General features: G+C 40.3%; 1 protein-coding gene across 2 annotated transcripts in view; it reads left to right on the top strand.

The window, feature by feature from the left end:
- The window catches only part of LOC128701709 (oxysterol-binding protein-related protein 3), a 347,084-nt gene that overhangs the window by 247,832 nt on the left and 73,431 nt on the right, over positions 1 to 25,821 (top strand). For both annotated transcript variants that reach the window (XM_053795571.2, XM_053795569.2), the window contains 2 exons: positions 4,432 to 4,549; positions 16,679 to 16,863. In XM_053795571.2, the coding sequence (XP_053651546.2) occupies positions 4,432 to 4,549; positions 16,679 to 16,863 (303 nt within the window). The remainder of the gene's footprint in view (positions 1 to 4,431; positions 4,550 to 16,678; positions 16,864 to 25,821) is intronic.

Raw genomic sequence — 25,821 nt, 5'->3', positions numbered from 1 at the left:
ATTATTATTATTATTATGTATTATTATTATTATGTATTATTATTATGTATTATTGTTATCATTACGTATTCTTCTTCTTCCTCCTCCTCCTCCTCCTCTTCCTCCTCTTCTTCCTCCTCCTCCTCCTCTTCCTCCTCTTCTTCCTCCTCCTCCTCCTCTTCCTCCTCCTCCTCCTCTTCCTCCTCCTCCTCTTCCTCCTCCTCCTCCTCCTCCTCCTCTTCTTCCTCCTCCTCCTCTTCTTCCTCCTCCTCCTCCTCCTCCTCTTCTTCTTCCTCCTCCTCCTCCTCCTCCTCCTCCTCCTCCTCCTCCTCTGCCTCCTCCTCCTCTTGCCTCCTCCTCCTCTTGCCTCCTCCTCCTCTTGCCTCCTCCTCCTCTTGCCTCCTCCTCCTCTTGCCTCCTCCTCCTCTTGCCTCCTCCTCCTCTTGCCTCCTCCTCCTCTGCCTCCTCCTCCTCTGCCTCCTCCATTCTTGGAACAAGTTTGAAGAGCTTGTAGTTCATAATCACTATCATTATCATCACCAATGCTCACATCTGAGTCTGGGATTTTGGGAAATAGGAGTTTCCTCTTTGATTCTGGTACAACTGAACGACGGCCCAGCACCAGAGGTGGAAGGCTGTGGGTTGTCTGGGTTTTCCTCACTATTACCCATATTATGGTCATTAGTTTCGGTCAAAACCTCACCAGAAACTTGAAACTCATCTTCACTGTCACTTCCATCTGTATTAGAACTGTCACTGGGGAACAAAAGTGTCCCAATTCGCCGAGGAGTGAGGAACTTCTTACCACAGGGCATGGTGGAAATTGTGTACTATGATGGCATTCCCACAATGCACCACTGGGTCCCAGATTTTTTTCCTACTGCGCACACCCACCACACAGACCCATTCTCTCACATCTAGGCTTATCAGCCTTTTCCTGTGAGATTTGAGGCCGCTAGAATTTATGCGTACTAGTACGACAAAAACCCCTACGCGTAAGACGTACTAGTACGACCAAAACCCTCAAAGGGTTAAGGGTTAAAAAACACCTTCTCTCCCTATCATATACAGTGGACCCTTGCATACCGTTGGCATCACATAACGTTAAATCCGCATACCGATACATTTTATTGCTAAAATTTTGCCTCGCATACCGCTAAAAAACTCGCTCAACGCTATTCGTCCGAGACTCGTCTAATGTGCGGCCTGAGCCAGCCTCTCATGTTCCGCCGGTGGCATTGTTCACCAGCCAGCCTCCGTGGTAACATCCAAGCATACAATCAGAACATTTTGTATTATTACAGCGTTTTTGGTGATTTCATCTGCAAAATAAGTGACCATGGGCCCCAAGAAAGCTTCTAGTGCCAACCCTACAGGAATAAGGGTGAGAATTACTATAGAGATGAAGAAAGAGATCATTGCTAAGTATGAAAGTGGAGTGCGGAGTGCGTGTCTCCAAGCTGGCCAGGTTGTATAGTAAACCCCAATCAACCATCGCTATTATTGTGTCCAAGAAAACGGCAATCAAGGAAGCTGTTCTTGCCAAAGGTGCAACTTTGTTTTCGAAACAGAAATCTCAAGTGATAGAAGATGTTGAGAGACTCTTATTGGTGTGGATAAACGAAAAACAGATAGCAGGAGATAGCATCTCTCAAGCGATCATAAGTGAAAAGGCTAGGAAATTGCATCAGGATTTAATTAGAAAAATGCCTGCAACAAGTGATGATGTGAGTGAATTTAAGGCCAGCAAAGGTTGGTTTGAGAGATTTAAGAAGCGTAGTGGCATACATAGTGTGATAAGGCATGGTGAGGCTGCCAGTTCGGACCACAAAGCAGCTGAAAAATATGTGCAGGAATTCAAGGAGTACATAGTGAAGGACTGAAACCTGAACAGGTGTTTGTGACGAAACAGGCCTGTTTTGGAAGAAAATGCCAAGCAGGACCTACATTACTCAGGAGGAAAAGGCACTCCCAGGACATAAGCCTATGAAAGACAGGCTTACTCTGTTGATGTGCTCCAATGCTAGTGGTGATTGCAAAGTGAAGCCTTTATTAGTGTATCACTCTGAAACTCCCAGAACGTTCAGGCAAGAGAATATCCTCAAGGCTAATTTGTGTGTGCTGTAGAGGGCAAACAGTAAGGCATGGGTCACTAGGGACTTTTTCTATGACTGGTTACACCAAGCATTTGCCCCCAATGTGAAAAATTACCTAACTGAAAAGATTAGACCTTAAGTGCCTCCTGGTGTTAGACAATGCCCCTGGTCATCCTACAGACTTAGCAGAGCGACTTTGTGGGGACATGAGCTTCATTAAGGTGAAGTTTTTGCCTCCTAATACCACTCCTCTCCTGCAGCCCATGGACCAGCAAGTTATTGTAAACTTCAAAAAACTGTACACAAAAGCTCTGTTTGAAAGGTGCTTTGTAGTGACCTCAGAAACTCAACTGACTCTAAGAGAGTTTTGGAGAGATCACTTTAATATCCTCAATTGTGTAAACCTTATAGGTAAGGCTTGGGAGGGAGTGACTAAAAGGACCTTGAACTCTGCTTGGAAGAAACTGTGGCCAGAATGTGTAGACCAAAGGGATTTTGAAGGGTTTGAGGCTAACCCTGGGAATCCTATGCCAGTTGAGGAATCCATTGTGGCATTGGGAAAGTCCTTGGGGTTGGAGGTTAGTGGGGATGATGTGGAAGAGTTGGTGGAGGAGGACAAGGAAGAACTAACTACTGATGAGCTGCTAGATCATCTTCATCAGCATGAGGCCACACCTGAGGAAACTGCTTCGGAGGAGGGGAGAGAGAAATTGAAGAAGTTACCTACTTCAAAGATTAAGGAAATCTGTGCAATGTGGCTTAAAATGCAAACCTTTATGGATGAAAATCACCCTCAGACAGCTGTTGCAAGCCGTGCTGGTGACTATTACACTGACAATGTTGTGAACCACTTTAGGAAAGTCATAAAGGAACGAGAGGTACAGACCTTTATGGACAGATATGTTGTGCGACAGAAGTCCAGTGATTCTGAAGCTGGTCCTAGTGGCATTAAAAGAAGAAGGGAAGTAACCCCGGAAAAGGACTTGACACCTCAAGTCCTAATGGAAGGGGATTCCCCTTCTAAACACTAAGACCATCAACACTTTCCCCTCATCCCATCCCATCAATCATCACCAGGTCTTCAATAAAGGTAAGTGTCATGTAACTGTGCATGTCTTCTTCAGTTTGTGTGTATTAAAATTAATATTTCATGTGGTAAAAATTTTTTTTTTCGTACTTTTGGGTGTCAGGAACAGATTAATTTGATTTCTATTATTTCTTATGGGGAAAATTCATTCACATAACGATCATTTCGCATAACATTAAGCTCTCAGGAACGGATTAATAGCGTTATGCGAGGGTCCACTGTACTAGCATCAGCTAAATATGTGAAAACTACATATCCACATTCTCACTGTTGCAGTAATCTTATTCTTAATATCTGTAATCCTTTCAACCATTAAAACATTGATTGTGTCCCCTATATGTTAACCCTTAAACTATCCAAGCAGATTTACATTCACATGCGTAATGCTCCAAAAGTAGATCTATGTTTTATAACGTATTTTCAAATATAACAAAAAAAAAAAGTGGATCAAAATTTTTTTACAAGTTTTCGAATGTAAAAAAGAAAAAGAAGCTCTACGTTTTTTTACATACTTTCAAATGTTGAAAAAACGTAGATCTACGTTTGGACAGTTTAAGGGTTAATATGCAAGAATCCTCATTAACTATAGTCATAATTAAACCTGTAATTCCTTAAACAATTAGACTTGATAAAAGCCATACAGCATATACTAAGATATCCAAATCTATTGTATTCATTGTAACTCCTAAATTTATATTTACAGTCACCTATAAGACTGTATATATGACACCAGTAAATTTGCCCTTGTCTTATTAATCTTAAGTTAGTCTTAAGTTTGCCTGATATGCTTTGCATATTAAAGGTTTTTCTGCATGCACTCGTAAATGTCATTTACCTTTATCCAAATACTGTATCGTTGTAATAAAGTTGGTAGAATTACCGACAATATGTAAAGTAAAAGGACACAAGTGCAACTAATGTGACATTTATTGTGGCAACGTTTCACTCTCCAGGAGCTTTATCAAGCCATTAATGGCTGTGGTCAGTCAAGATTGATGGACTGACCACATCGACTCAAGGCTGAGGGACTGATTACCTCATTCTCCTGTTCTTCAAGTTTATCCTTTGTATGGACTGATGAAGCCACTGTGTGGCGAAACGTTTCCTCAATAAAGATACCCAAGAGTTGCACATGTGTCTAATTTAAGACTTGTAAATGGTTCAAGTTCAGCTTCTCTCTCTCCTGTGTGCGGGTTATTTTATATTGTTCCAGTCATGGTGTTCTGGCATGTAGTCCATCAAATTAAGATTGTTTGACATATATTGCAGGTAAGCCATCACCCTCCAGTCAGTGCTTGCTATGCTAAAAGTCACAACTTCACGTTCTGGCAAGACATTCGCATCAAGACCAAGTTCTGGGGCAGGTCTCTGGAATTCCAACCAACTGGTAAGTTTCCATTATTCTTATTAATTAAATCACTTGTGCATCTTCCTCATAAGCAAAATGGTTCCAATGTACATTTTTAACACATTCATCATTTCCCACCAAGGCTGGGTGATACACAGAAGTTAATATATTCAGTAGAAATGCAGTGGACCCCCGATTATCGTAATTAATCCGTTCCAGAAAGAGTGACTAAACCTGAATATGACTATTTCCAAATTAATTTTTCTCATAAGAAATAACGTAAACCAATTAATCCGTTCCAGACACCCAAAAGTATTAACAGAAATTATTTTTTTTAAAGATTAACCCTTTGAGGGTTTCGGCCGTACTAGTACGGCTTACGACCCAGGGTTTTTGACGTACTAGTACGCCAAAATTCTAGTGCCCTCAAATCTAGCGAAAGAAAGCTGGTAGGCCTACATATGAAAGAATGGGTCTATGTGGTCACTGTGCACAGTATAAAAAAAATCCTGCAGCACACAGTGCATTATGAGAAAAAAAAAACTTGAGCCGTGTTTTTGGAATAAAACAGCGACTTTGCACTGTATTTTCGTATGGTATTTACTGTCGTATTCTAGTTTTCTTGGTCTCATTTTATAGAATGGAAGACATATTACAGAAATTGAGTTGACTTTGACTGGTTTTACAATGAAAAGTACCTTGAAATTGAGTTCAAAGTAGCAGAAATGTTCGATTTTTATCAAAGTTCAAAAGTAAACAAATCATGCCAAGCGTCCAATACACGTCAACTGGTGAGTCTAATATTCTTTCATAAGTGCGCTGATATTATTTATACCATTTCTACACTAATGCAGCAGTCTGCATAACAGTAAATCTTCTATTTTTTGTAAGAATAAAAATTCTAAGTGGAAAGCCAAAGAAATATAAGAGGGGCCTGGGGATGTGACTAACAAACAGAGAACTTGTTATTTTAGTGCCAGGAATGTCTTTTTTTGTTTATTCTGGACCCTATTCGGATATTGGCATTTTTTGAAATTTGTGTGAAATTGGCAAAATTGCTAAATTCTGACCACTTTATTGGATAGTTGAAATTGATAAATGGGTGGTTTCTTGTACTCATTCGATAGAAAAAATGGAGTTCTAACGAAATACAGTGGACCCCCGCATAACGGACGCCTTGCATAGCGGACAATCCGCATAGCGGACGCTTTGATCGCTAAAATTTTGCCCCGCATAGTGGACAAAAACCCGCTCAGCGGCCTTCGTCCGAGACGCGTCCAATGTGCGCTTGAGCCACGCTCACATGTTCCGCGGGTTGCATTGTTTACCAGCCAGCCTCCGCGGTAACATCCAAGCATACAATCGGAACATTTTGTATTATTACAGTGTTTTTGGTGATTTTTTTCTGGAAAATAAGTGACCATGGGCCCCAAGAAAGCTTCTAGTGCCAACCCTACAGCAATAAGGGTGAGAATTACTATGGAGATGAAGAAAAAGATCATTGATAAGTATGAAAGTGGAGTGCGTGTCTCCGAGCTGGCCAGGTTGTATAATAAACCCCAATCAACCATCGCTACTATTGGTGGTACAGCTGCTGCTGCTGCTGTATCACCGTCAGCTGCTGCTGCACTGTCAGCTGCTGCTGCTGTACCACCGTCAGCTGCTCCTGCTGCTGTAGTACCGTCTGCTGCTGCTGTAGCATCATCTGCTGCTGCTGTAGCATCGTCTGCTGCTGCTGTAGCATCGTCTGTTGCTGCTGTAGCATCGTCTGTTGCTGCTGTACCACCGTCAGCTGCTGCTGCTGCTGTAGCATCGTCTGCTGCTGCTGTAGCATCGTCTGTTGCTGCTGTAGCATCGTCTGCTGCTGCTGCTGCTGTAGCATCGTCTGCTGCTGCTGCTGCTGTAGCATCGTCTGCTGCTGCTGTAACATCGTCAGCTGCTGCTGCTGCTGCTGTAGCACCGTTGTTGGTGTGGCTTATTGAGAATACCAAGAAACAATTAACCCCAGAGGATTTGCCACCCAGGATAGCCCAAAAAAGTCAGTGTCATCGAAGACTGTCTAACTTATTTCCATTGGGGTCCTTAATCTTGTCTCCCAGGATGCAACCCACACCAGTCGACTAACACCCAGGTGAACAGGGAAAATGCCTGGAACTAGTGCTCATATTGGTGAATTTAGAGCCAGCAAAGGTTGGTTTGAGAGATTTAAGAATCGTAGTGACATACACAGTGTGATAAGGCCTGTTCTGGAAGAAAATACCAAACAGGACCTACAGTACTCAGGAGGAAAAGGCACTCCCAGGACACAGTGTCTCATCAGTCATTGCTGCATCTTCAATAAAGGTAAGTGTCATTTATTCTTCATTTAGTAGAGTAGTACATGCACAATATATACTGTGCATGTACTACTCTACTATTGTGCATGTATCCTTCTCTTTGTGTGTAGGAAAATGTATATTTCATGTGGTAAAATTTTTTTTTTCAAACTTTTGGGTGTCTTGCACGGATTAATTTGATTTCCATTATTTCTTATGGGGAAAATTCATTCACATAGCGAACATTTCGCATAACAGCCAGCCCTCTTGCACGGATTAAGGTCGCTATGCGGGGGTCCACTGTAGTTATGATTTTTGTCGACTAGTACATTGGAATTGGCCGAAAATAGGGCTCAAAGTGGGCAAAATTGCTGATGAGTAAACATCGTTGAGACCACTAACTTCGCGAGAGCATAATTCTGTAAGTTTTCCATCAAATTTCATACTTTTGGTGTCATTATGATTGGGAAAAAATTCTCTATCTTTTCATAAGAAAAAAATAATTTTTTTTTTTTTTAAATTTGGCCGACCCTGAGAACGAGTCTCGGAGAGGACCTGTCGACCCTCAAAGGGCTAAATATCGATTTATGTACAGAAAAGAATGAGAAATCGAGTATAAAGCAGTAATATCACACTTACCTTTATTGAAGACTCTCGTTGGTGTATGGAAGATGGAAGGAGGGGAGAGGGTTACGGTGATGTTCCTCCATAAATTTATGCTTGCACCTCACTCCACTTTGCACAAATGTCCTTAACCCTTAAACTGTCCAAACATAGATCTACGTTTTTTTCAACATTTGAAAGTATGTAAAAAATGTTTTTGTTTTTTATATTTGAAAGCGTGTAAAAATAACTTTGATCTACGTTTTTTTTTTATATTGGAAAATATGTAAAAAAAGCATAGGTCTACTTCTCAAGCACTACTCATGTGAAAGTAGATCTATGTTTGGACAGTTTAAGGGTTAATCTTTGAAGAAGGCACCTTCTTCCCTCTCTCTCTCTCTCTCTCTCTCTCTCTCTCCTCTGAAGCAATTTCCTCAGCTGGTGTACATAAGAACATAAGAAAGCAGGAACACTGCAACAGACCTGTTGACCCATACTAGGCAGGTCCTTCACAAACCATCCCACTAACAGAACTGTATTTGCCCAACCCAATTTTCAATGTTTCCCAAGCAATAAGCTTTGAAAATTCTATTTTTATATAGCTGGACTTGAGTACTGGAAATAGAAAGTACAATGCCTGCACTTTAAGGGAGGGGTTTGGGATATTGGCAGTTTGGAGGAATATTATTATTATTATTATTTTTTATTATCACACTGGCCGATTCCCACCAAGGCAGGGTGGCCCGAAAAAGAAAAACTTTCACCATCATTCACTCCTATGTTATATGTTATATATATGCTTCTAAACTGTTGTATCTGGGCGCCTCTGCAAAAACAGTGATTATGTATGAGCGAGGTGAAAGTGTTGAATGATGATGAAAGTATTTTTCTCTTTGGGGATTTTTTCTTTCCTTTTGGGTCACCCTGCCTTGGTTGGAGACAGCCAACTTGTTGAAAAAAAAAAGAAAAAAAAAATCTATTCACTCATGTGCAATTTTTTTATTATCACACCGGCCGATTCCCACCAAGGCAGGGTGGCCCGAAAAAGAAAAACTTTCACCATCATTCACTCCATCACTGTCTTGCCAGAAGGGTGCTTTACACTACAGTTTTTAAACTGCAACATTAACACCCATCCTTCAGAGTGCAGGCACTGTACTTCCCATCTCCAGGACTCAAGTCCGGCCTGCCGGTTTCCCTGAATCCCTTCATAAATGTTACTTTGCTCACACTCCAACAGCACGTCAAGTATTAAAAACCATTTGTCTCCATTCACTCCTATCAAACACGCTCACGCATGCCTGCTGGAAGTCCAAGCCCCTCGCACACAAAACCTCCTTTACCCCCTCCCTCCAACCCTTCCTAGGCCGACCCCTACCCCGCCTTCCTTCCACTACAGACTGATACACTCTTGAAGTCATTCTGTTTCGCTCCATTCTCTCTACATGTCCGAACCACCTCAACAACCCTTCCTCAGCCCTCTGGACAACAGTTTTGGTAATCCCGCACCTCCTCCTAACTTCCAAACTACGAATTCTCTGCATTATATTCACACCACACATTGCCCTCAGACATGACATCTCCACTGCCTCCAGCCTTCTCCTCGCTGCAACATTCATCACCCACGCTTCACACCCATATAAGAGCGTTGGTAAAACTATACTCTCATACATTCCCCTCTTTGCCTCCAAGGACAAAGTTCTTTGTCTCCACAGACTCCTAAGTGCACCACTCACTCTTTTTCCCTCATCAATTCTATGATTCACCTCATCTTTCATAGACCCATCCGCTGACACGTCCACTCCCAAATATCTGAATACGTTCACCTCCTCCATACTCTCTCCCTCCAATCTGATATTCAATCTTTCATCACCTAATCTTTTTGTTATCCTCATAACCTTACTCTTTCCTGTATTCACCTTTAATTTTCTTCTTTTGCACACCCTACCAAATTCATCCACCAATCTCTGCAACTTCTCTTCAGAATCTCCCAAGAGCACAGTGTCATCAGCAAAGAGCAGCTGTGACAACTCCCACTTTGTGTGTGATTCTTTATCTTTTAACTCCACGCCTCTTGCCAAGACCCTCGCATTTACTTCTCTTACAACCCCATCTATAAATATATTAAACAACCACGGTGACATCACACATCCTTGTCTAAGGCCTACTTTTACTGGGAAAAAATTTCCCTCTTTCCTACATACTCTAACTTGAGCCTCACTATCCTCGTAAAAACTCTTCACTGCTTTCAGTAACCTACCTCCTACACCATACACTTGCAACATCTGCCACATTGCCCCCCTATCCACCCTGTCATACGCCTTTTCCAAATCCATAAATGCCACAAAGACCTCTTTAGCCTTATCTAGATACTGTTCACTTATATGTTTCACTGTAAACACCTGGTCCACACACCCCCTACCTTTCCTAAAGCCTCCTTGTTCATCTGCTATCCTATTCTCCGTCTTACTCTTAATTCTTTCAATTATAACTCTACCATACACTTTACCAGGTACACTCAACAGACTTATCCCCCTATAATTTTTGCACTCTCTTTTATCCCCTTTGCCTTTATACAAAGGAACTATGCATGCTCTCTGCCAATCCCTAGGTACCTTACCCTCTTCCATACATTTATTAAATAATTGCACCAACCACTCCAAAACTATATCCCCACCTGCTTTTAACATTTCTATCTTTATCCCATCAATCCCGGCTGCCTTACCCCCTTTCATTTTACCTACTGCCTCACGAACTTCCCCCACACTCACAACTGGCTCTTCCTCACTCCTACAAGATGTTACTCCTCCTTGCCCTATACACGAAATCACAGCTTCCCTATCTTCATCAACATTTAACAATTCCTCAAAATATTCCTTCCATCTTCCCAATACCTCTAACTCTCCATTTAATAACTCTCCTCTCCTATTTTTAACTGACAAATCCATTTGTTCTCTAGGCTTTCTTAACTTGTTAATCTCACTCCAAAACTTTTTCTTATTTTCAACAAAATTTGTTGATAACATCTCACCCACTCTCTCATTTGCTCTCTTTTTACATTGCTTCACCACTCTCTTAACTTCTCTCTTTTTCTCCATATACTCTTCCCTCCTTGCATCACTTCTACTTTGTAAAAACTTCTCATATGCTAACTTTTTCTCCCTTACTACTCTCTTTACATCATCATTCCACCAATCGCTCCTCTTCCCTCCTGCACCCACTTTCCTGTAACCACAAACTTCTGCTGAACACTCTAACACTACATTTTTAAACCTACCCCATACCTCTTCGACCCCATTGCCTATGCTCTCATTAGCCCATCTATCCTCCAATAGCTGTTTATATCTTACCCTAACTGCCTCCTCTTTTAGTTTATAAACCTTTACCTCTCTCTTCCCTGATGCTTCTATTCTCCTTGTATCCCATCTACCTTTTACTCTCAGTGTAGCTACAACTAGAAAGTGATCTGATATATCTGTGGCCCCTCTATAAACATGTACATCCTGAAGTCTACTCAACAGTCTTTTATCTACCAATACATAATCCAACAAACTACTGTCATTTCGCCCTACATCATATCGTGTATACTTATTTATCCTCTTTTTCTTAAAATATGTATTACCTATAACTAAACCCCTTTCTATACAAAGTTCAATCAAAGAGCTCCCATTATCATTTACACCTGGCACCCCAAACTTACCTACCACACCCTCTCTAAAAGTTTCTCCTACTTTAGCATTCAAGTCCCCTACCACAATTACTCTCTCACTTGGTTCAAAGGCTCCTATACATTCACTTAACATCTCCCAAAATCTCTCTCTCTCCTCTGCATTCCTCTCTTCTCCAGGTGCATACACGCTTATTATGACCCACTTCTCGCATCCAACCTTTACTTTAATCCACATAATTCTTGAATTTACACATTCATATTCTCTTTTCTCCTTCCATAACTGATCATTTAACATTACTGCTACCCCTTCCTTTGCTCTAACTCTCTCAGATACTCCAGATTTAATCCCATTTATTTCCCCCCACTGAAACTCTCCTACCCCCTTCAGCTTTGTTTCGCTTAGGGCCAGGACATCCAACTTCTTCTCATTCATAACATCAGCAATCATCTGTTTCTTGTCATCCGCACTACATCCACGCACATTTAAGCAACCCAGTTTTATAAAGTTTTTCTTCTTCTCTTTTTTAGTAATTGTATACAGGAGAAGGGGTTACTAGCCCATTGCTCCCGGCATTTTAGTCGCCTCATACGACACGCATGGCTTACGGAGGAAAGATTCTTTTCCACTTCCCCATGGACAATAGAAGAAATAAAAAGAACAAGAGCTATTTAGAAAAAGGAGAAAAACCTAGATGTATGTATATATATATATGCATGTGCGTGTCTATGAAGTGTGACCAAAGTGCAAGTCCCACTCAAATCAAATTGTGAGTGTGGGGGAGTACCTTGTCTTGTGTGTGAGGAAGTACCCTGCCTGGTGTGTTCTTTCTTGAATTCTATCACGTTTATTGCCTTCTTTGCCAAAGAGCTGGCACTGGGAGCTTTCTTTTGGCCTATGGTGGCTTATTTAGCAGTTGCAAGCACTAAAATGAATGGAATATTATGAAATGTATCATATGAATGCATAGGATCGTGCTCACTGGCTAATAAATAGTGACACACTGACTGTAAATGGTGTGTCGGGCTGCTTGGATGCGTTCGGGATGAATGACTATTACCGAGCTAAATGACAATCACCAAGCCAATATTTTGACGAAAAAACATTACTATATTTCTGAATATTACGAAATCTGGTGACTACGAAATCCGGGGGTCCACTGTATAACTAAAACTTTACAGTGTAGGCATATCTTCATAAGAACTAAATGAAGCATTTAGTAAAGTATCAAGCATAGTCATTATAACAATAATAATTTTTTAATACAAAGGCTGTATCCCACCAAGGCAGGATGACCTAAAAAGAAAAATAAAAGCTTTTCTTTTTAAATTTAGTAGTTTATATAGGAAAAGGGGTACTAGCTCCTTGCTCCCAGCATTTTAGTCTCCTCTTACGACACGTATGGCTTACAGATGAAGGATTCTAACAGTAATAATAATAATAATAAATTTGGCAGCTGAAATGCCAGGATCAAGGGGCTACTAACCCTTTCTCCTGTATATATTACTAAATTTAAAAAGAGAAACTTTTGTTTTTCTTTTTGGGCCACCCCGCCTTGGTGGGATATGACCTGTTTGTTGAAAGAAGAAGAATAAATTTATTTCTTTTCTTCAGTATACAGGTAATGTAGTTTACATGTTATAAAACATTTTTAGGCATGAAAAAAGGCACTAACATGCACTGCATTTCAGGCAGACTAATACTAATGCTTAAAGGCTACATAAGAACTAGACATGGGCTATGAAGTAGGCTACTAAATGTAGTAATGAGTTTGTGTGGATAGTGAGGATCAGGTTAGGGTATGTAGGAGAGAGGAAGACTTTTTTCAATGAGAGTAGGACTTTGGTAGGGATGCATGATGTCACCGTGGTGGTTTAACATATTTATGGATGGGGTTGTAAATAAAGTGAATGCCAGGGTATTGGGGAGATGTGTGGCACTAAAAGATGGTGACTCTGATACAGAGTGGGAGTTGCCACAGTTGCTCATCTCTGAAGACACAGTTCTTGCAGGTGATTCTGAAGAGAAGTTGCAAAGATTGGTGGAGGAATTTAGGAAGGTTTATTGAGAAGTTGATAAGATTGGTCGCAGAATTTAGGAGGGTATGTTGAGAAGTTGCTAAGATTGGTGGAGGAATTTAGGAGGGTTTATTGAGAAGTTGCTAAGATTTGTGGAGGAATTTAGGAGGATTTATTGAGAAATTCCAAAAATTAGTGGAGGAATTTAGGAGGGTATGTGAACATAGAAAAGCGCATAGTAATGAAAGTAACAAAAAGGCTAGGCAGGGAAAGATTGAATATCAGATTGGAGGAAATGGATGTATTTAGATTTGTGAATGAACTTGTCAGTGGATGGGTCTGTGAAAGATGAAGTGAACCATAGAGTAGATGATAGTAAAAGGAGGGTGGTGTGTTAAAACATCTGTGAAAAGAAAGTTTATCTGTGGAGGTAAATAAGAGACTGTGCCAGAGTATCATAATAACAACACTTTTATATGGGTGTGAGGCACTGATTTTAAATGTTGCTGTGATGAGGAGGCAAGAGGCAGTGATGGTGTCACTTCTGAGAGCATTGTGTTATGTGAGTATTATACAGAGAATTTGGAGTGTAGTAATTAGAAGACAGTGTGGGGGTCACGAAACATTTAATTCAGAGGGCTGTTGAGGTGGTTCAGGCATTGGATCAAATCTCGCCAGTAAAATCCCGGGTACCAACGCCCAAGCAGGCGATTATTTAGATGGGGAATTTCCCACCCTCCTTCTATCTTGCACCAACCAAGCCCACAGAAGTCACTGCGATTATTAAAACACTTAAAAATAAATCAGGAAATCTGGCTCAAGCTCCTCCATTATTGTACAAACAAGCGGGTCATGTTCTCTCACCTACTATTTCATTACTCTTTAACAAATAACTAGAAACCAGCACTTTTTCGGCACTACTCAAGATAGTGAGGGTCACATCAATACACAAAGGTGGTGACCCCACATCTGTGAGGTCACACACTCCCACTCTTCAAAGACCTAAACCTACTCACCGTACAGAACATTCACACCTACTATTATGCAATCTACATTTACAGAACCATAAACTCTAATTTTATCCCGGAACTAAGACAATTTCTTGATAGTTGCAACAGGACCCATTGACACGACACCAGATGCAAAAATCTCTATGGCATTCCTCATGTCCGGCTAAACCTATACAAAAATTCAATGTACATAAAAGGGCCTAGAATCTGGAACTCCCTGCCTGAAAACTTTAGAACCGCAGACTTGACCACCATTTTCAAAACTACCGTCAAAAAACATCTCGTCTCCACAACACACTCCATCATCAGCTAACCATATGAAAACCACCCAATTCTCTTTTTTGTATCATGAACACATCCAGAACAATATAGACTTATCGTTATCTGTAATTCCCCCATAATTTCCACCTACACTCACCCAAAGGACTGTAAACATCCAATTCCTAATATATTTATTGCCTACTAAATCTTATATTGTCTTATTAAATCTTAAGTTAATCCTAAGTTTGTCTAAGATACACCTCCAGTATGGCTTTAATACAAACAATGTATCATGCCAAGACAAATCGATTCCCATTACTAAATCTGCCATTTGTACTAATATTAAATGATTTGACTACCTAACTATTTTAAACCTAATTATGTTGTACCTAACTGAGAATGTTCCTTATTAAGTACCTAATAATATGTTCAAATGTACCGCTCAAATATGACCTATGTCAAAATAGCGTAAGAATTAGTATTAGTCTGCTCGAAGTGCCTAGGCATGATAGTGGCCATCTTTGTAATTTAAATCTTATGACATGTAAACCACACATTGTAAGCTTTACAAGGAGATAAATATTTGTGAAGGTGTATAAATCTGGGAGGAAGGAAGGGTAGGGATCATCCCAGGAAAGGTTGAAGGGAAGGAGGGAAAAGGAGGTTTTGAGTGTTAGGGGCTTGAGCATTCAGCATGCTTGAATGGGCGTGTTAAATTGGAGCGAGTGGAGATCAGTGGTTTTTAATGAATGTGCTGTTGGAGTGTGAGCAAGGTAACATTTACAAAGGGTTTCAGAGAAACCAGTCAGCCAGACTTGTGTCCTGGAGGTGGGAAGGGCAGTGTAGTTTGAAAGAATGATGATGAATGTGCTCCCTTTTTTCTTGGGGGGGGGGGGGTCATCCTGCCTCAGTGGGAATATGGCTGGTGTGTTAAAAAATGTTCATTTATTTCGGAGACTCAAACCAATGATCTGTTGAGCTACTGCCCAAAGAACTATCCGCTCAACCATCTCTCCTATAAGGATTGCTTTACCAAACTGCTGCTACTGTATACAACCATGAAATTTGTTGTGACCAACTGCAGTCCTTCTGTACTGTTACAGCGAGTAACCTACAGTGATTAAGTCAGGTGGTGTGACTAGCTTCTGTCCCTTGTTGACATTTATCAGCTCTTAACATAATAAATGCTTGTCAAAATTCAGTATTTTTCAAGGACTTGAACCAGAGGTCAGTAACACTTAAGGTTAGGTTAGGTAAGGTACAATATAACCCATAGTTTCAAATAATATTAATTACTTGAAACATAACTCTTCTTCCTTGAGTGCCACCTAGCTAATGTTTGTCCTTTGTTTATATGTCTAGAGTCGCACTTGGGTCACCACTAGCCAGCCTGGTGGGAGTCACACTTTCACAATTGTCATTTATTGAATTCATTACCAAATATTGTTGCTGTTGAATATCAGTTATACACCAAAACACAGTTAAGTTAATTAACCTCTTTTTAGAACATTTTGAGAGATCTTGTTTATAAAATTAATTTGTATAGCAAATGAATAACAAAATGTACGTATGGAAGCCTTGCAGCTCCTTGGTGGTAGGTCATAATTCATACACTTCCTGACTCATGAAATCATAATATCATGATTGCAAACAAACCATGTAATGGGTGGGGTTGGAACCCATGGCAAATAAGTCCTGAAGCTCCAGGCCAGTGCGTTAACCACTGGACCTGCTGACTATAAGATGATTCATCCAACTGGAGCTTTAGGATTTGCTTGCCATGGATTCAGTCCCCACCCATTCCATGTTTTTTTTTTTTCATACACTTCCTTTTAGGGATAAACTGTTTTTCAGATTAATTATTTGATAAAATTGTAACACTCTTGATGCATTATACAGTAGGTGCAGCACAGGTGGTTTTCGACTTACAATGGGGTTAGGTTTCGCTAGACCCATTGTAAGTCAAAAATACCGTAAGTTGTATACGAATATGATATGGTAAATAAACAAGTAAATAAATAACTACTGTCGCTGAATAGGTCAGTAAACAAATAATTATTGTAACTAATTAAATATCAGTATTGAAAAGTAAAAAAAATATATACAAGCTACAGACTTGCCGACCTCATGCTGGGTAATTAAGTTTCATCTCCAAAGTAATTACTTTTGCACCATCATAAAGTCAAAATATCGTAAGTCGAACCATCATGAGTCGAGGATCACTTGTATTTTAAATGTGTTACTTGGCGGGAAATTTCTACTAGAATTTTGCACATTTATTTTCTTCCTACAGGTAAAGTTCACTTGATATTAGGTGAAGCGATAGATACAGGTATGGAGGACCATTACGAGTGGAACAAGGTCACAACATGTGTTCATAACTTATTCGGTGGAGGCCAGAGATGGGTTGACCAGTACGGAGAGATGATCATCAAGAACACTAACAATGGTCTTGTCTGCAAGCTCTCATTTGTCAGAGTAAGTTTTCATACAGCCTTTGTGTATGTGTACCTTGTGTATGTGTACCTTGTGTATGTGTACCTTGTGTATGTGTACCTTGTGTATGTGTACCTTGTGTATGTGTACCTTGTGTATGTGTACCTTGTGTATGTGTACTTTGTGTATGTGTACTTTGTGTATGTGTGCTTTGTGTGTGTACCTTGTGTATGTATACTTTGTGTATGTGTGCTTTGTGTATGTATACATGTGTACTTTGTGTATGTGTACTTATGTATGTGTACTTATGTATGTGTACTTATGTATGTGTACTTATGTATGTGTACTTATGTATGTGTACTTATGTATGTGTACTTATGTATGTGTACTTTGTGTATGTGTACTTTATGTATGTGTATTTTCTTCTTAAGCCTCTTGTTATTTCATTTACAATACAATATTTGAAGAATGAGACATTTGTTCAGCATTTGGGAATCTTTATTTAGGAAATGTTTCACCTGCCAGTGACTTCTTCAGTCCAATACAAAGAAGAACGGTGGAAGATGAGGAAGGTTTGAGGTAATCAGTCTCTAAGCCCGACTGAAGGACTGGTTACCTCAAACTCCTGATCTTCCACCATTCTTCTCTGTACTGGACTGAAGAAGCCACTGGCTGGTGAAATGCTTCCTCGATAAAGATTCCCAAATGTTATAAGTGTATCTCTTGACAGTTTACATCAGCATATAATTTGTAATTCTTTATACAGCTAATGTAGTTTACGTGTAATAAAATAGTATTTAGCACAGAAGAAAGCCACTAGTATGCAATATATTTGGGCAAACTAATCTTAGTCTTGACGAATCTTGATTCATCAAGACCAGGGGGTCATTCCAGGAAGAGTTGGAGGGAGGGGTAAGGAAGGTTTTGAGTGCTAGGGGCTTGAACATTCAACAGGTTTATGTGAACATGTTGGATGGGAAAGAGTGGATGCAAGTGGCTTTTATGATTAGATAGGCTGTTGGAGTGCGAGCAAGGTAACATATATGAAGGGATTCATGGAAACTCATGTTAGCTGGATTTAAATCCTGGAGGTGGGGAGTACAGTGAGGATGTTACAGTTCAGAGGATCATCTGAGGTGTGATGTCAGCACACCTTTGGGAAGACAGTGATTGAATGATGGTGAAAATTTTTCTTCTCTTTTTCAGATTACTTACTGTATTTAAAAAAAAAAAGTGCTAGGCTTAGGATAAATTAATATAAAATGTGAGTATAACTTACAGGAAAACCCACTCATAGAGTCAGAGGAAGAAAAAGAGCTTAGAATAGTCACAGTCATTGACCTAAAATTGATTAAACAATGTCTTGCATCAAGCAGTGAAGTTAACAGGATGCCTGGCTCCATACCAAGAACTTTTGAACCCAAAAAACTGAAGACAGTATTAACTAACTGTGTACAATGTTTGCCAAGCTTAAGACAGTATTAACAGTGTACAATGAGGGGTGTTAATGTTGCAGTTTAAAAACTGTAGTGTAAAGCACCCTTCTGGCAAGACAGTGATGGAGTGAATGATGGTGAAAGTTTTTCTTTTTCGGGCCACCCTGCCTTGGTGGGAATCGGCCAGTGTGATAATAAAAAATACATATTTTATGAAAAAGAGGATAAATAAATATACAAGGTATGATGTAGCACGTAATGAAAGTAGTTTGTTAGATTATGTATTGGTGGATAAAAGGTTGATGGGTAGGCTCCAGGATGTACATGTTTATAGAGGGGCAACTGATATATCGGATCATTATTTAGTTGTAGCTACAGTTAGAGTAAGAGGTAGATGGGAAAAGAGGAAGGTGGCAACAACAAGTAAGAGGGAGGGTTTGCCAAGCTTAAGACAGTATTAACTGTGTACAATGTTTGCCAAGCTTAAGACAGTATTAACAGTGTACAATGTTTGCCAAGCTTAAGACAGTATTAACAGTGTACAATGTTTGCCAAGCTTAAGACAGTATTAACAGTGTACAATGTTTGCCAAGCTTAAGACAGCATTAACAGTGTACAATGTTTGCCAAGCTTAAGACAGTATTAACTGTGTACAATGTTTGCCAAGCTTAAGACAGTATTAACTGTGTACAATGTTTGCCAAGCTTAAGACAGCATTAACAGTGTATAATGTTTACCACAGATATATCAGATCACTTTTTAGTTGTAACTACAGTGAGAGTAAAAGGTAGATGGGATACAAGAAAAATGGAAGTAGCAAGTAAGAGAAAGGCGAAGGTTTATAAGCTAGAAGAGGCAGTTAGGGTAAGGTATAACAACTGTTGGAGGATAGATGGGCTAGTGAGAGTATAGGCAATGGGGTTGAAGATGTATGGGGTAGGTTTGAGAATATAGTGTTAGTGTTCAGCAGAAGTTTGTGGTTACAAGAAAGTGGGTGTGGGAGGGAAGAAGAGCAATTGGTGGAATGATGATGTAGAGAGAGTAGTAAGAGAGAAAAAGTTAACATATGAGAGGCTTTTACTAAGTAGAAGTGATTCAGGGAGGGAAGAGTATATGGAGAGAAAAAGAGAGGTTAAGAGAGTGGTGAAGCAATCTAATAAGAGAGCAAATGAGAAAATGGGTGAGATGTTATCAACAAATTTTGTTGAAAATAAGAAAAACTTTTAGAGCAAGCTTAATAAGTTGAGAGAGCCTAGGGAACGAATGGATTCGATAGTTAAAAATAGGAGAGGAGAGTTATTAAATGGAGAGTTAGAGGTATTTAGAAGGTGGAGGGAATATTTTGAAGAATTGTTAAATATTGATGAAGATAGGGAAGCTGTGATTTAGTGTATATGGCAAGGAAGAATAACATCTTGTAGGAGTGAGGAAGAACCAGTTGTGAGTGTGGGGAAAGTTTGTGAGGCAGTGGGTAGAATGAAAGGGGGTAAGGCAGCTGGGATTGATGGGATAGTTTTGGAGTGGTTAGTGCTTTTAATTAATAAATATATGGAAGAGAGTAAGGTACCTAGGGATTGGCAGAGAACATGCATAGTTTCTGTGTATAAAGACAAAGGGGGCAAAAGAGTAAAAATTATAGGGTAGGGTAGAGTTATTAGTGATAGAATTAAAAGATGAAGAACAGGATAGCAGATGAACAAGGAGGCTCTAGGAAGGGTTGGGGGTGTGTAGGCCAAGTGTTTACAGTGAAACATATAGGTGAAGAGTATTTAGATAAGGGTAAAGAGGTTTTTGTGGCATTTATAGATTTGGGAAAGGTGTATGATTGGGTGGATAGGGGGGCATTGTGGCAGATTGTTTGGTAGACACATATGCAACAGTTAAGTATCTTTATTTCGAAACGTTTCGCCTACACAGTAGGCTTCTTCAGTCAAGTACAGAAAAGTTGATAGAAGCAGAAGAGACTTGAAGACGATGTAATCAGTCCATCACCCTTAAAGTTTTGAGGTGGTCAGTGATGGACTGATTACATCGTCTTCAAGTCTCTTCTGCTTCTATCAACTTTTCTGTACTTGACTGAAGAAGCCTACTGTGTAGGCGAAACGTTTCGAAATAAAGATACCTAACTGTTGCATATATTTTTTTTTTTTTTTTATTATCACACCGGCCGATTCCCACCAAGGCAGGGTGGCCCGAAAAAGAAAAACTTTCACCATCATTCACTCCATCACTGTCTTGCCAGAAGGGTGCTTTACACTACAGTTTTTAAACTGCAACATTAACACCCCTCCTTCAGAGTGCAGGCACTGTACTTCCCATCTCCAGGACTCAAGTCCGGCCTGCCGGTTTCCCTGAATCCCTTCATAAATGTTACTTTGCTCACACTCCAACAGCACGTCAAGTATTAAAAACCATTTGTCTCCATTCACTCCTATCAAACACGCTCACGCATGCCTGCTGGAAGTCCAAGCCCCTCGCACACAAAACCTCCTTTACCCCCTCCCTCCAACCCTTCCTAGGCCGACCCCTACCCCGCCTTCCTTCCACTACAGACTGATACACTCTTGAAGTCATTCTGTTTCGCTCCATTCTCTCTACATGTCCGAACCACCTCAACAACCCTTCCTCAGCCCTCTGGACAACAGTTTTGGTAATCCCGCACCTCCTCCTAACTTCCAAACTACGAATTCTCTGCATTATATTCACACCACACATTGCCCTCAGACATGACATCTCCACTGCCTCCAGCCTTCTCCTCGCTGCAACATTCATCACCCACGCTTCACACCCATATAAGAGCGTTGGTAAAACTATACTCTCATACATTCCCCTCTTTGCCTCCAAGGACAAAGTTCTTTGTCTCCACAGACTCCTAAGTGCACCACTCACTCTTTTTCCCTCATCAATTCTATGATTCACCTCATCTTTCATAGACCCATCCGCTGACACGTCCACTCCCAAATATCTGAATACATTCACCTCCTCCATACTCTCTCCCTCCAATCTGATATTCAATCTTTCATCACCTAATCTTTTTGTTATCCTCATAACCTTACTCTTTCCTGTATTCACCTTTAATTTTCTTCTTTTGCACACCCTACCAAATTCATCCACCAATCTCTGCAACTTCTCTTCAGAATCTCCCAAGAGCACAGTGTCATCAGCAAAGAGCAGCTGTGACAACTCCCACTTTGTGTGTGATTCTTTGTCTTTTAACTCCACGCCTCTTGCCAAGACCCTCGCATTTACTTCTCTTACAACCCCATCTATAAATATATTAAACAACCACGGTGACATCACACATCCTTGTCTAAGGCCTACCTTTACTGGGAAAAAATTTCCTTCTTTCCTACATACTCTAACTTGAGCCTCACTATCCTCGTAAAAACTCTTCACTGCTTTCAGTAACCTACCTCCTACACCATACACTTGCAACATCTGCCACATTGCCCCCCTATCCACCCTGTCATATGCCTTTTCCAAATCCATAAATGCCACAAAGACCTCTTTAGCCTTATCTAAATACTGTTCACTTATATGTTTCACTGTAAACACCTGGTCCACACACCCCCTACCTTTCCTAAAGCCTCCTTGTTCATCTGCTATCCTATTCTCCGTCTTACTCTTAATTCTTTCAATTATAACTCTACCATACACTTTACCAGGTACACTCAACAGACTTATCCCCCTATAATTTTTGCACTCTCTTTTATCCCCTTTGCCTTTATACAAAGGAACTATGCATGCTCTCTGCCAATCCCTAGGTACCTTACCCTCTTCCATACATTTATTAAATAATTGCACCAACCACTCCAAAACTATATCCCCACCTGCTTTTAACATTTCTATCTTTATCCCATCAATCCCGGCTGCCTTACCCCCTTTCATTTTGCCTACTGCCTCACGAACTTCCCCCACACTCACAACTGGCTCTTCCTCACTCCTACAAGATGTTATTCCTCCTTGCCCTATACACGAAATCACAGCTTCCCTATCTTCATCAACATTTAACAATTCCTCAAAATATTCCTTCCATCTTCCCAATACCTCTAACTCTCCATTTAATAACTCCATTTAATAATATGTATCTACCTAACAACCTGTCGGTATTTTATACCATTTTAATGTTCAATTGTGGCAGATGTTGCAAATGTATGGTATAGGAGGTAGGCTATTGAAAGCAGTGAAAAGTTTTTACAAGGATAGTGATGCTCAGGTTAGAGTATGTAGGAGAGAGGGAGATTATTTCCCAGTAAAAGTAGGCCTTAGACAAGGATGTGTAATGTCACTGTGGTTGTTCAATATATTTATAGATGGGGTTGTAAGAGAAATAAATGCTTGGGTGTTGGCTAGAGGTGTTGAGTTAAAAGATAAGGAATCTAACAGTGTTAGTTGTCACAATTGCTCTTTGCTGATAACACTGTGCTTTTGGGAGATTCTGAAGAGAAGTTGCAGAGGTTGGTATGAGTTTGGTAGGGTATGTAAAAGAAGGAAATTAAAAATGAATATAGGAAAGAGTAAGGTGATGAGGATAAAAATTTAGGTAATGAAAGATTGGATATCAGACTGGAGGGAGAGAGTATGGAGGAGGTTAATGTATTAAGATATTTGGGAGTGAGTGGACGTGTTAGCAGATGGGTCTATAAAGGATAAAATGAATCATAGAATTGACGAGGGAAGGAAGGTGAAGCGCATTGAGGAGTCTGTGGAGACAAAGAACATTATACAAATGCTCTTGTATGGGTGTGAAGCATGGGTGGTAAATGTTCCAACAAAAAGGAGGCTAGAGGCAGTGTAGAGGTCATGTTTGAGGGAAATGTGTGGTGTGAATATAATGCAGAGATCCTTAGTTTAGAAATTAGGAGATGCAGGATTACCAAAACTATTATCCAGAGAGCTGAGGAGGAGATGGTGGAGGTGGTTCGGACATGTTGAGAGGATGGAATGAAACAGAATGACTACAAGAGTGTATAAATCTGTAGTTTAGGGAAGATGTAGTAGGGGTCGGCCTAGGAAAGGTTGGAGGGAGGGGGTAAAGGAGGTTTTTGTGTGTGTGGGGGCTTAGACTTCCAGTAAGCATGACTGTGATGGATAGGAGCAAATGGAGACAAATGGTTTTTTGGACTTGACGTGCTGTTGGAGTGTGAGCAAGGTAACATTTATGAAGGGATTCAGGGAAACCAGCAGGCCGGACTTGAGTCCTGGAGACGGGAAGTACAGTGTCTGCACTCTGAAAGAGGGTGTTAATGTTGCAGTTTTATAACTAGTATAAGCATGCCTCTGGCAAGACAGTGATGGAGTGAATGATGAAAGTTTTTCTTTTTCTGGCCACCCTACCTTGGTGGGAAATGACCGATGTGTTAATAAGAAAAAAAAAATAATGAATGTTTACCAGACTTAAGACAGTATTAACAGTTCTCAATGTTTGCCAGACCCCAGCTTGATCAAACTCATGGCATGTTTAACACTAACATGGGTAAGGTCATGATTGTGATACAAATGGTTTAGAAAACTAAGAAGTGAAGAATGAGACACTTGTGCAACATTGAAGAAACATTTTGCTAGCTAGTGGCTTCTTCAGTCCAGTGCAGAGAAGAATGGTGGTAGATGAGCAGTTTGTGGTAGTCAGTCCCTCAACCTGGAGTTAGTGTCATCATAATCATCATCCATCATCATCATTTTATGGGGAAGTACCAACATCACACTGGTAGATTAATGGTTAAGAGGTGTGTCAGATACAGGTAAGTCTTAGGAGGACACGGGTCACCAGTGACTTACTGATATAGCTGCTAACACAACACAACTTAGGTTCGTCACCTGGGCAGGACAGTATGTATGAGCAAGTCTCTTTACACCTGCTGCTCCTATTTACTGAGTAGTAAATAGGTACCTGTTACCCGAGTGTTTGTTAACTGTTGGAGTGAGTTAAACAAGTTAAGAAAGCCTAGGGAAAGTATGGATTTGTCAGTTAAAAACAGAGTAGGGGAGTTAGTAGATGGGGAGAGGGAGGTATTAGGTAGATGGCGAGAATATTTTGAGGAACTTTTAAATGTTAAGGAAGAAAGAGAGGCAGTAATTTCATGCACTGGCCAGGGAGGTATACCATCTTTTAGGAGTGAAGAAGAGCAGAATGTAAGTGTGGGGAGGTACGTGAGGCATTACGTAGAATGAAAGGGGGTAAAGCTGCTGGAACTGATGGGATCATGACAGAAATGTTAAAAGCAGGGAGGGATATAGTGTTGGAGTGGTTGGTACTTTTGTTTAATAAATGTATGAAAGAGGGGAAGGTACCTAGGGATTGGCGGAGAGCATGTATAGTCCCTTTATATAAAGGGAAAGGGGACAAAAGAGAATGTAAAAATTATAGAGGAATAAGTTTACTGAGTATACCAGGAAAAGTGTATGGTAGGGTTATAATTGAAAGAATTAGAGGTAAGACAGAATATAGGATAGCGGATGAGCAAGGAGGTTTCAGAGTGGGTAGGGGATGTGTAGATCAAGTGTTTACATTGAAGCATATATGTGAACAGTATTTAGATAAAGGTAGGGAAGTTTTTATTGCATTTACGGATTTAGAAAGGGCATATGATAGAGTGGATAGAGGAGCAATGTGGCAGATGTTGCAAGTATATGGAATAGGTGGTAAGTTATTAAAAGCTGTAAAGAGTTTTTATGAGGATAGTGAGGCTCAGGTTAGGGTGTGTAGAAGAGAGGGAGACTACTTCCTGGTAAAAGTAGGTCTTAGACAGGGATGTGTAATGTCACCATGGTTGTTTAATATATTGATGGGGTTGTAAAGGAAGTAAATGCTAGGGTGTTCGGGAGAGGGGTGGGATTAAATTTTGGGGAATCAAATTCAAAATGGGAATTGACACAGTTACTTTCTGCTGATGATACTGTGCTTATGGGAGATTCTAAAGAAAAATTGCAAAGGTTAGTGGATGAGTTTGGGAATGTGTGTAAAGGTAGAAAGTTGAAAGTGAACATAGAAAAGAGTAAGGTGATGAGGGTATTGAATGATTTAGATAAAGAAAAATTGGATATCAAATTGGGGAGGAGGAGTATGGAAGAAGTGAATGTTTTCAGATACTTGGGAGTTGACGTGTCGGCGGATGGATTTATGAAGGATGAAGTTAATCATAGAATTGATGAGGGAAAAAAGGTGAGTGGTGCGTTGAGGTATATGTGGAGTCAAAAAACGTTATCTATGGAGGCAAAGAAGGGAATGTATGAAAGTATAGTAGTACGAACACTCTTATATGGGTGTGAAGCTTGGGTGGTAAATGCAGCAGCGAGGAGACGGTTGGGGGCAGTGGAGATGTCCTGTTTAAGGGCAGTGTGTGATGTAAATATTATGCAGAAAATTCGGAGTGTGGAAATTAGGAGAAGGTGTGGAGTTAATAAAAGTATTAGTCAGAGGGCAGAAGAGGGGTTGTTGAGGTGGTTTGGTCATTTAGAGAGAATGGATCAAAATAGAATGACATGGAAAGCATATAAATCTATAGGGGAAGGAAGGCGGGGTAGGGGTCGTCCTCGAAAGGGTTGGAGAGAGGGGTAAAGGAGG

This window comes from Cherax quadricarinatus, chromosome 96 (genome assembly GCF_038502225.1).
Source record: "Cherax quadricarinatus isolate ZL_2023a chromosome 96, ASM3850222v1, whole genome shotgun sequence".
Taxonomy (NCBI): Eukaryota; Metazoa; Arthropoda; class Malacostraca; order Decapoda; family Parastacidae; genus Cherax; species Cherax quadricarinatus.
This window is presented reverse-complemented; position numbering and strand designations above follow the sequence as displayed.